This window comes from Tetrahymena thermophila, assembly GCF_000189635.1.
Source record: "Tetrahymena thermophila SB210 genomic scaffold scf_8254823, whole genome shotgun sequence".
Lineage (NCBI taxonomy): Eukaryota > Ciliophora > Oligohymenophorea > Hymenostomatida > Tetrahymenidae > Tetrahymena > Tetrahymena thermophila.
Genome location: NW_002476578.1, coordinates 408,660 through 421,560, shown reverse-complemented (window position 1 = coordinate 421,560; position 12,901 = coordinate 408,660). Strand labels below are relative to the sequence as shown.

The following is a 12,901-nucleotide window of genomic DNA, read 5'->3' as shown; positions in this document are numbered from 1 at the left end:
TAATGCATCTTTAAGTTCTTGTATCTAAAGTATATCCACTAGCACATTCAGTACAGTTATCTGAATAGTTTACACACTTAGAGCAAGACTCACTACATCTTTAGCATCTTCCTTATTAGTTCATGAAGGTTCCATCTTAGCAATTAGCTGCTTAGCAAGTGTATCTTGACAGAACAAAACCAGATTTACAACTTGTACATCTTTTACTTGTTTAATCACAAGTAGCACAAGAAGAATCACAAGGCTTGCATTTATTATCCTAATCTAAGAACTATCCATCTTGGCATATAGGATAATCATATTCGCATTAGTATATTTGATTGTTCAATTTGTAACCAGAAATACAGCTAGAACATCTGTTAGGATAGTAGAAACAAGAAGCACAAGGTGAACTACATTTCTAACATTTATAATTTCTATCCATGTATTCATCTGTTTTGCAAACAGGTGTACTGTCTACACAAAGACCTGTCTTTGGGTCTTTTGAGAAACCATATTGACAAGAAGTACAGTTTGTTGAAATTCCATCACAAGTCAAACAAGAACTATGACACTTCATACATTCTCTATTTTACAAGAACTCATCCCTTCTGCAAGATGTACAAATATTAGCATCTCTATCACAAGTTTTGCATTTATTACTACAATATTAACATCTTCCAGATAACAAGAACATTCCATCCCTACAAGATGTACATGCATTAGGGTCATCATATCTATTACATTGTCCACAACTTTCATGACATTTATTTGTAACAGGCTAACAAGATTTATATTAGGCTTCATAAGTAAAACCAGCTATACAACTATTACAATAGTAATTATAATATTCACATGTGGCGCAAGGAGATGCACATTTTTAACAGTTTCCATTTCCATCTTGGAATTCGTCAGAATTACAAATGGGGACACAAGTTTGATAATTTGAATCTAATTTATACCCTCTTTCACAATTTGTACATTTTTTAGGATTTTCTATACATCCATAACAACCTTTATCACAAGGTACACATAGATTATTCTACATGACGTAATTAAAAGCACATCTCTTACAAGCTGTAGGATTTTAACGAGCTGTACATGTATCACAACTTTCATGGCAATCCATACGACATCTTTTATTATATTCATCATATTCCCATCCATCAGCACATTTTATGCATTTATAGTCTCGTTCAGAGCAAGTAGCACATGACTCATCACATTTTTAACATCTACCTTCTTAGTTTAGGAATTAGCCCTCTCTACAAGTAGTGCATTTAGTGGGATCTCTAAAAGCTGAGCATTCAAGGCAAGAGCTATCGCATGTATTCATAGATACACATTTACCAATAAACTTATCCATTTCATATCCTTATCCACAAGTTGTACACTCAGTAGCTGAGTTGAAACAATTTTCACAAGGATATTAGCATGGTTAGCAAGTTTTTCTAGAGTTCAAATACTAGCCAGCAGGGCAAGAAGTACACTGATTTGAATTTGGACCAGAGCATGATTGACAGCTAGAGTGGCAGGTAGTATCAACACATTAATTTCCTTAAAGCGAATATCCATCATTACAAGATAAACATTGATTGGATAAAGGACCAAAGCATGCTGAACAGTTAACAGAACAGAGAACACAGTTGCCTGTGGCTTGATCTCCATATTGTTTGTATGGACAAGTGGGTTTGCAAGTGTTATCAAAGTTTTTGAATTATCCAGAGGGGCAGTTATAAACACAACGAGAACCATCCCAAACTTAACCTTCACCACATCTTTTAGAGCAATCAGCACCACCATATCCTTTGAGACATACACAATAACCATTATTACAGACACCATTGTTAGAGCAGTTATTGGGGCATGACTTAGGGAAATTGCAAAACAAATCAAAATCATGAGGACATTTCATAGTACCTTGAGTTGTTTTAGTTTGATCAGCTAAGTTAATGACTTAATTGGGGTATTTGCAAGTAACATATTCATCACCCCATACATTAACTTTAATTGAAGATAAATCATCTGCACATTAAGCCTTAAAGCACCTACCATTCATATCTAAAACTTCGTTTCCTTTGATATTAGCATTAGATCTAAAGCATCTTGATCCGGTACCAGTATTTTATCTCAAACTTTCATCAGGTTTAAACTAATCAGATTCGCAATTAGCATTTGAATATGAATAGATAGTTTTACATTAAGAGAAGTAATCATAATTATGTAGACCACCAATACCTAAAGAAAAGAAGTCACAAGACTCTTTTACACTGTCATCTGGGAACTCAGGGAAATATTTTCCAGTATTACAAGTTTTATTGAAGAAATCACATCCCTTATTTTTACCCCAGTAAATAGGCATAAGAAGATTAGAATTAATTTCAGCATAATAACCAGTATCTAAGAGAAGAGCAGCTGTAAATTTAGATATAGTGTAGACACCATAAACAATGCTACCTGTCATAAATTCATTACCAAGTAAATCCCTTTCCCAATGAGAACCCATAGAGCCACCACCACCTTAATTTTCGAGATACATACCATCTATTGAAGGGCAATTGTAGTGATCTCTAGAGACTTTCAAAATATTTTTAGAGAGCACTTTAACTACATTATCTACCTCCCATCTTCTTTCTCTTTTCATAACCTTATATTCATTTTTTCCTCCGTATGGTTTATTTGTTTCAGGATCAATCCAATAAGAAACACTGCTACCTGAAAAACCTAAAATATGGAGAATTTCATGTAAAGAAGTTGAGAAATTATCTTAAAATGACTAAGTTGAGGATTCATCAATATCCATAGTACCAATATTAAATTTAACTCTTCCAACATTAGGGTTAGGGTCTAACTGGCACCATACTAATTTTATAATATAACATTTTAATATTAAGAATAATGAAAATCAATTTACTTGCATTGGCTAAATAGGTTGTGTTTGGTTGATTAGCATATGTGACAAAAATATGTATATCTGAGTTATCAATGCCCACTGTTTTTATTTCCTCTGAAACCATAACATCATAGCATTTATCTCCACTCCAGTTATACTTAATAGGTTTTTATCTAGGAATTACTTTAATGAGCTTATTCAAGTATGTTTGAGCAGCAAACATAATTTTCTTTAAGTATTCCTTTATGTTAGGAGTAAGTCCTTCACCATTTTAAGGATTTTCGAGCTCTTTGAAATCAAGAGTGATTCTAATAGGCTAGGGTTCAGAATTCTAAAGTTTTCTGTTACCATAATTTTCATCAAAGGTTTCTAAGTAATCCTTTGGGACCATTTCGCTCATATCTATCTCATCTTGTAGACAAGTATTGACAGCCTATTTGTTAGTATTATGAGCACTTACTAACAAAGCAGTTAAAAGCAATAAAATAGTAAATCTATTCATTTTTTAAAGCTTACTTTGATTTTAAACTTTTTTTTTATTTTATAAATTATGTTAAAATATTAAAATTGAAATCTTGCTTGTTTTTATACACGTCTGTGACGTCTGTGCTGTAAGAATTAATAAATGAAAGGCATTTAAAATATATGTTTTCTAATTTACAGTAAGCATGAATTATTAATTATTGATTAATTTTTTCTGATGAATTATAATATCAGGTTATATTTGCTTAACATTTGATATTGATACCTTTTGTAAGAATAAATACCTTTATTATTCAAAATAAAGCATCATAAATAAAATAAAATAAAAGAAATAGAAATTTATTTTTGTAATAAAAAATTTAAATTGATTTAAATTATTTTAAAAAAGTGTATAGATGATAATAGATGATTATTTTTATACCTATTTAACTTTTATAAAAATAGATGTGTTAAATTGATATTTTAATTACATATTTACTGGATTCATAAAAATCGAAATTATATTAATCATACTAGAATTGTTAATGTATGATAGATTAAAATACAAACTTAAATCAGTGATTCAGAACCAATTAATTTTATTCTATTTGTTTAATTTCAAATGTTAATAAATACCATATAAATAATTAGTAATCATTACAAAGTAAAAAGATATTTTTCATTTTGTTAAAGAATACTTAATAACCAATAATTTTATTTATAAATTTAATCTAAAATTCATGATTTAATAAACACATTATTTTTATGTTTTATATATATTTAATACCTCTTCTCTAAATTCCAGCCTTTTTTTACATGCTAGATGTATCTTAAATGGGTAAAAAAAATATGTTTCCACTAAGCCCTTTCAAATTTCTTATTATATATAATAGTTTAAAAAACTAAGGTATTTAGAAAATATATTCAAAAAATAATTTTGTAATTATTATTTAATCAATGAATATTTAACAGTTGAATAGCCTTTCAAGTATAAATAATTATTCTTTTTAAGATAGAGCATTAAATATAAATATTTTTTATTTATGAATCCGATCTATAATTTAACATTTAGCTTAAATTTAAATATTATTGAAGTTCAAATGATAAAATGAGGGAAAAGTAAGTTTTAAATGGTTAAAATAAAAAAAATATTTTACTTTTTACAACAATTAAAATATCATAAAGATGTGAACAAAATGAGTATATAAATACTTAATTTGTTATGCAGACTCTTTTTTAATATACTTAAGGTATTCAGTATGAGATAGTCTGGACTAAAAAATAATTGACCATTAATATTCCTATTTTTATAGAACTAATAAGTATAATATAAGTAAATAGATTAATCTAGTTTCAATATGTAGATTGTAAGTACATATAATTTAATTAATCAAAATGCTAAGCTTACTTATTTTGTTAGCTCTATTTCTCATTGTAAATTTAATAAGTAATATTTTATTTTTTGAAAGTATTTAAATAAAAATTGTATTAATAATATATTTTTAATAATAAAGTATTATGTTCATACATATTGTAAATATCTAGTATATTTATACTATTTTTTATATATTTAGAGTATTTTAAATGATTTTTTTGGTACATTTAGAACCAATAAGATTAAATTGTGAATATAGATTATTTTTAAATATCAAAAGCAAAATACATTCTGATAATTTTAATTAGACTTTAAAATTATCGATTTACCACTCATTTCTAGCTTTATAATTTTTAGTCACTAATTTTTATGTTTTAATAAATATTTAGTTATAAGTGAATAAATTTGAATTTAATTAAAATATTAAGTTTACTTATTTATTTTTTTTTGTAATACATGTAAGTAATATTTTTATTTTTTTTCAATATACAAAAATATAATTTTAACTTATTATATATATTTAAAAATAATGGACTATGTTACGAAATAATGTAAATAAAGTTTATTTAAACTGTTTATATATTTCTTTAGATTTATTTTTATGATACTTTTAGAACCAACAAACTTAAATTTTTTTGAATATAGATTATTTATAAGTATCATGTAATGCATATTCTGATGGTTTTAATTATATTTAAAAATTATTGATTTACCACTCATCTCTAGTCTATTAATTTAGAGTAACTAATTGCTATGTTTAAATCGTTCTAATACAACTATATTTGCTATATGTAAAAAGATAATGGAAAAATAGTAAAAATATTTAGAAATGCAGTTGAAAAAATACATAAAACCAAATATATATGAAATGAATATAAATATAAAATGAGGAATATGAGTCATACTTTTTTTAAAAGAAATTAATTTACATATATTTGATAAATATAATTAATAATATCTTCATTATCTATCAAAAATTTAGTTCTAATGACTATTTTTGTATTTTTCAACATAAGTAATTATTTAATGGATTAGAAAATTTAATTTTTTAATAGAAATATTAAATTTGTGTTGGTAAAATTGACATTTAGATTAATTTAGTATTCTATCAATCAAATTAATAGAAAATTACTTTGTTATTTTTTTATTTTTTTCGAAATATGGTTTTATAATTTGCTTAATTTGAATGAAAAAAATTTCTTCTTATTTCTTTTACCTTTATCTTTACAAGTAAACTACACGAATAATAATATTTAATGGTACATAAACTTATTTAAAATTTGATATTTTAGAAAATAATAAGCATATTTTATTTAAATATATTTCAATTATCTAATACTATTTATACACAGAAATGTATATAATCTCTATTTTATAACTTGATTATTTATAATTCTAATAAAAAACGTTTTTCATATTTTATGCAATATATAAATATTCATTTAATCCATAAACAATAAGAAGTGTAAAGTTAATATCATATACAACTAAATGCCTTTCTAAAATATAATGAAGTAGCATCTTTATTTTTTAGAAAGTATTTTATTTTTTAATTATTTTTTTAAATCATTAAAATATATGTTTATAATAGATTTAAATTTATAATATAATTAATTTTAAATTGATTGAATACATTTCATTTTTTATTTTAGCTTTCTTAAAAATTTTGATTTCAAATCATATAAGCTTTAGATTACTTTCAAGGTACTATAAGTAAAGGGAATTAAAGTAAATATAAGGAATAATCAAAGTAAAGGAAAAATAGTTATTAAATGAATTAATTAAAGTTTTAAAAACCATTAAAAATAAGGAATGTCTCAAGATAACATTAAATAAGTATTTAATTAAAAAAAAATAGATTGTATAACATCAGTAAATGATTTTAATTATTTATTATTTAATATATTACCTATTATTTTTAGAGACTACATTTAGTAAAGAATAAATAAAAATAATTATTTAAATATATATAAATGAATTATTTTTAATAATCTTAAAATTTTAAAATTATATTACTATTTTTTTATAATTTATTTCTTAGAACGATTGAGCGTTGGAGATAGATTAATTTAATACAAATGATAAATTATTATTTAATAAATTTATTAGATTTAAATGTTATGACTAATTATACTTTTATTTAAAATATCTCTTTTTACTATAAAAACACTTTTGTTTCTTTTATTAGAATATGATAAAACAGTTTTCTATTAATAATTTTATTTTATATTTTAATTAAATTTAATTAGTTTTTTATAAAAATTTTAACAAATATTATTTTTTTAAAATAGTGAATTACTTTAAATTGTTTTAGAACGAATTTGTTTAGATTAAGCATTTTAATTACTATAAATAAATAAGCTAATTAACAATATTGACAATTTTAGTAAAATTTTTCAAATTATTAATCAAATATTCACTCAGTAAATACACTTTTTAATTAAAATTTATTATTCATTCTAATAGAACTATTGTGTAATTTATAAAAGAAAACTAATTTTAGCCAAAAGGTATTAATGAATGATTGATAAAATTTATAGGTTTTTGTTAGTTTTTAATAAAATATGAATTAATTATATTGATTTTATTATATGTCAATTATTTTAAGTATTATTATTTTATAAAGATATACTCCTTCTATGATTAAACGAATAAAACAATAATATATTTTTGTAAATTTATTTTTAAATATTTTAAATTAAGTTAAAATAATCTTAAAAGATAATTTTAGTTAAGAATATAAAGATTAAAAAGATATTAATAATATATTGTTATGTAAGTATTACTTTTATTAAATATTTTTGGAATGAATTTTATAAAAAATATTTTTTTATAATTATAAATATTTAGAAAACATGGTGAAAATTTATGCTGGTGAGAATTTATGAGGATTTACAGTATATAAAATAATTATGTATTTGTTGGATATATGAAGCAAATTAAAAAATTCATAGGAATATAAACATATAAATTAATTAATATTTTGTCTCAAATTTTTGTCATCATCAGTTATATTGATGAATATTTTATTATTATAAAATTATTATGGTCTACTTTAGATCATTAATTTCTTATGATATAAAAATATTTTTATAATGTCAAGATATTAAAACTTAATTTTTGGCATAATGTTAAAGAAGTTCATTTTCTTTTGTGATAATAAAAATAATCCTTAATTTCTTTGCATAAATTCTTTTCTTCCTCTCTCATTTTTTTATAAATTAATTATTGTGATTTTAATCAAATTTTAATGCCAAATTTAAATTGTAATTGATCTGTATCTTTATTTAAAGTAAATTAAATATTAAATTACTGATAGGTAATTTTTTCTAAAAATTTTTCAATTTATGGCTATTATGTGAAAAATATAAAGGATTTTTTTTATTTTATTAGAAATAGTAAAGATATTTTTAATTTAATTGCAAATAGTAAAGATATTTTTTGAGAAATATAATTTATCTCAATTTTGAATAAATAAAATAGGGATTAATAGCTAATTTTTTATTTAAATAATATATAATTAGCATATTACACTTAATCTAATTATTTAATGGTAAAATATTTTTAAAAAGCTATAACAACTTTAATGTAAATATATATTTTAATACTTAATTAATATAATTAAAAAATTATCTCAATTTTTAGGGCCAGAATAGTTGCCTGTCTTTCTTAGGCAAGCCCCATTTATTAATTCATATCCTTCTCTACAGGAATCACATGAACGAGGATCCATTGCTTTTGTGCAGGTATGACAAGATTTGTGACAGCCTCTTGCACTTTACTTTGACATGTATTTGCAATAGTAGTTATTGTAAGTATATCCAGAGACACAACTCAAACATCTATTATCATAATATTCGCAAGTTGCGCATGGAGATGAGCAAGGTTTGCAAGTCTAATATCCATCGTCATATTATCCAGGCTAGCAAACTATTTCGCAGCTATTTCCTTCTTTATTATACTTATAACCTGAAATACAGCTAAGACATCTATCTGGGTAGTATTCGCAACTTCCACAATTAGATGTGCAAGGCTTGCATTTGTTATCTTAGTAGTCTAAGTATTCACTTTTTTTGCAATCAGGAGTACATTTACCGTAGGTGCTATCTAGATTATAACCTTGCTAACACGAAGTACAAAAATCTGAATACCTATTACATGTTAAACAAGAGCTATTACATTAAAGGCATTAATCTCTATTTAAATATTGGCCATCATTACAGGATTTGCAGGCAGAAGCATTATTGAGTTAGCTGCATTCTAAACATGAGGGATGACATTTATTTTAGTTTTTAATGCATCTTTAAGTTCCTGTATCTAAAGTATATCCACTAGCACATTCAGTACAGTTATCTGAATAGTTTACACACTTAGAGCAAGACTCACTACATCTTTAGCATCTTCCTTATTAGTTCATGAAGGTTCCATCTTAGCAATTAGCTGCTTAGCAAGTCTATCTTGATAGAACAAAACCAGATTTACAACTTGTACATCTTTTACTTGTTTAATCACAAGTAGCACAAGAAGGATCACAAGGCTTACATTTATTATCCTAGTCTAAGAACTACCCATCTTAGCATATAGGATAATCATATTCGCATTAATAGGTTTGAGTGTTCAATTTGTAACCAGAAATACAACTAGAACATCTGTTATGATAGTAGAAACAAGAAGCACAAGGTGAAATACATTTCTAGCATTTATAATTTCTATTCATGTATTCATCACTTTTGCAAACAGGTGTACTGTCTACACAAAGACCTGTCTTTAGGTCTTTTGAGAAACCATTTTGACAAGAAGTACAGTTTGTTGAAATTCCATTGCAAGTCAAACAAGAACTATGACACTTCATACATTCTCTATTTTACAAGAACTCATCCTTTCTGCAAGATGTACAAATATTAGCATCTCTATCACAACTTTAGCATTTATTACTACAGTTTTGACATCTCCCAGATTATAAAAACATTCCATCTGTACAAGATGTACATGCATTAGGGTCATCATATCTATTACATTATTCACAATTTTCATGACATTTATTTCTAGCAGGCTAACAAGATTTATGTAAGGCTAAATAAGTATAACCAGCTATACAACTATTGCAATAGTTATTATAATATTCACATGTGGCGCAAGGAGATGCACATTTTTAACAGTTTCCATTTCTATCTTGGAATTCGTCAGAATTACAAATAGGGAAACAAGTTTGATAATTTGAATCTAGTTTGTACCCTATTTAACAATTAGTACATTTTTTAGGATTATATGTGCATCCATAACAACTTTTATCACAAGGTACACATAGATTATTCTACATGACGTAATTAAAAGCACATCTCTTACAAGCTGTAGGATCTTAAAGAGTTGTACATGTATCACAACTTTCATGGCAATCCATACGACATCTTTTATTATATTCATCATATTCCCATCCGTCAGCACATTTTATGCATTTATAGTCTCGTTCAGAGCAAGTAGCACATGACTCATCACATTTTTAACATCTACCTTCTTAGTTTAGGAATTAGCCCTCTCTACAAGTAGTGCATTTAGTGGGATCTCTAAAAGCTGAGCACTCAAGACAAGAGGTATCGCATGTATTCATAGATACACATTTACCAATAAATTTATCCATTTCATATCCTTATCCACAAGTTGTACACTCTGTAGCTGAGTTGAAACAATTTTCACAAGGATATTAGCATGGTTGGCAAGTTTTTCTAGAGTCCAAATACTAGCCAGCAGGGCAAGAAGTACATTGATTTGAATTTGGACCAGAGCATGATTGACAGCTAGAGTGGCAGGTAGTATCAACACATTAATTTCCTTAAAGCGAATATCCGTCATTACAAGATAAACATTGGTTTTATGAAGGGCCAAAGCATGCTGAACAGTTAACAGAACAGAGAACACAGCTGCCTGTGGCTTGATCTCCATATTATTTGTATGGACAAGTGGGTTTGCAAGTGTTATCAAAGTTTTTGAACTATCCAGAAGGGCAGTTATAAACACAACCAGATCCATCCCAAACTTAACCTTCACCACATCTTTTAGAGCAATCGGCATCACCGTATCCTTTAAGGCATACACAATAACCATTATTACAGACACCATTGTTAGAGCAATTATTGGGGCATGACTTAGGGAAATTGCAAAACAAATCAAAATCATGAGGACATTTCATAGTACCTTGAGTTGTTTTAGTTTGATCAGCTAAGTTAATGACTTAATTGGGGTATTTGCAAGTAACGTATTCATCACCCCATACATTAACTTTAATGGAAGATAGATCATCTGCACACTAAGCCTTAAAGCATCTACCATTCATATCTAAAACTTCATTTCCTTTGACATTAGCATTAGATCTAAAGCATCTTGATCCGGTACCAGTATTTTATCTCAATCTTTCATCAGGTTTAAATTTATCAGATTCGCAATAAGCATTTGAATATGAAAAGATAGTTTTACATTAAGAGAAGTAATCATAATTATGTAGACCACCAATACCTAAAGAAAAGAAGTCACAAGATTCTTTTACACTGTCATCTGGGAACTCAGGGAAATATTTTCCAGTATTACAAGTTTTATTGAAGAAATCACATCCCTTATTTTTACCCCAGTAAATAGGCATAAGAAGATTAGAATTAATTTCAGCATAATAACCAGTATCTAAGAGAAGAGCAGCTGTAAATTTAGATATAGTGTAGACACCATAAACGATGCTACCTGTCATAAATTCATTACCAAGTAAATCCCTTTCCCAATGAGAACCCATAGAGCCACCACCACCTTAATTTTCGAGATACATACCATCTATTGAAGGGCAATTGTAGTGATCTCTAGAGACTTTCAAAATATTTTTAGAGAGCACTTTAACTACATTATCCACCTCCCATCTTCTTTCTCTTTTCATAACCTTATATTCATTTTTTCCTCCGTAAGGTTTATTTGTTTCAGGATCAATCCAATAAGAAACACTGGCACCTGAAAAACCTAAAATGTGGATAATTTCATGTAAAGCAGTTGAGAAATTATTTTAAAAAGACTAAGTTGAGGATTCATCAATACTCATAGTACCAATATTAAATTTAACTCTTCCAACATTAGGGTTAGGGTCTAACTGGCACCATACTAATTTAATAATATAACATTTTAATATTAAGTATAATGAAAATATAATTTTTACTTGCATTGGCTAAGTAGGTTCTGTTTGATTGATTAGTATATGTGACAAAAATATGTATATCTGAGTTATCAATACCCACTGTTTTTATTTCCTCTGAAACCTTAACATCATAGCATGTATCTCCACTCCAGTTATACTTAATAGGTTTTTATCTAGGAATTACTTTAATGAGCTTATTCAAGTATGTTTGAGCAGCAAACATAATTTTCTTTAAGTATTCCTTTATTTTAGGAGTAATTCCTTCACCATTTTAAGGGTTATCGAGCTCTTTGAAATCAAGAGTGATTCTAATAGGCTAGGGTTCGGAATTCTAAAGTTTTCTGTTTCCATAATTTTCATCAAAGGTTTCTAAGTAATCCTTTGGGACCATTTCGCTCATATCTATCTCATCTTATAGACAGGTATTGACAGCTTATTTATTAGTATTATGAGCACTTACTAACAAAGCAGTTAAAAGCAATAAAATAGTAAATCTATTCATTTTTTAAAGCTTACTTTGATTTTAAATTTTTTTTTTTTTATAAATTATGTTAAAATATTAAAATTAAAATCTTGTTTTTATACACGTATGTGTCTGTGCTGTAAAAATTAATAAATGAAAGACATTTAAAAAGTATATTTTCTAATTAATTTAAGCATGAATTATTAATTATTTATTAATTTTTTTCTGATGAATTATAATATGTAGTTTAACATGGTAAACTAATGATCATAATTTTTGTATGAATAAATAGTTTCATTATTCGAAATAAAGCATAATAAATAAAATAAAATAAAATAAAAGAAATAGAAATTTATTTTCATAATAAAAAAATTAAATTGATTTTAAATATTTATAAAAAGTGTTACTGTGAGATAATGATTATTTTTATACACATTTAACTTTATAAAATTAGATGTGCTTAAATTAATATCTTAATTACATATTTACTGGATTCATAAAAATAGAAATTATATAAATCATAATAAAATTATTAATGTTTGATAGATTAAAATACAAACT

The 12,901-nt window shown here is 25.7% G+C and overlaps 2 protein-coding genes across 2 annotated transcripts; both read right to left on the bottom strand. All coding sequences in view use genetic code 6, as the record gives it.

Annotated features, from left to right (window-relative positions):
- Positions 1-2,619: 2,619 nt before the first annotated feature.
- Positions 2,620-3,004, bottom strand: TTHERM_000541549 (transmembrane protein, putative; the record flags this gene model as incomplete). The annotated part of the gene is made up of 2 exons (XM_012795285.1): positions 2,620-2,841; positions 2,894-3,004. The coding sequence occupies 2 exons, from the start codon at positions 3,002-3,004 to the stop codon at positions 2,620-2,622; spliced, it is 333 nt and encodes a 110-aa protein (XP_012650739.1).
- Positions 3,005-8,343: 5,339 nt separating this feature from the next.
- Positions 8,344-12,379, bottom strand: TTHERM_00541547 (leishmanolysin family protein; the record flags this gene model as incomplete). Its single annotated transcript, XM_001470659.1, has 2 exons — positions 8,344-11,843; positions 11,899-12,379. 2 exons carry the CDS (start codon positions 12,377-12,379, stop codon positions 8,344-8,346), a joined length of 3,981 nt encoding a protein of 1,326 aa, XP_001470709.1.
- Positions 12,380-12,901: the final 522 nt, after the last annotated feature.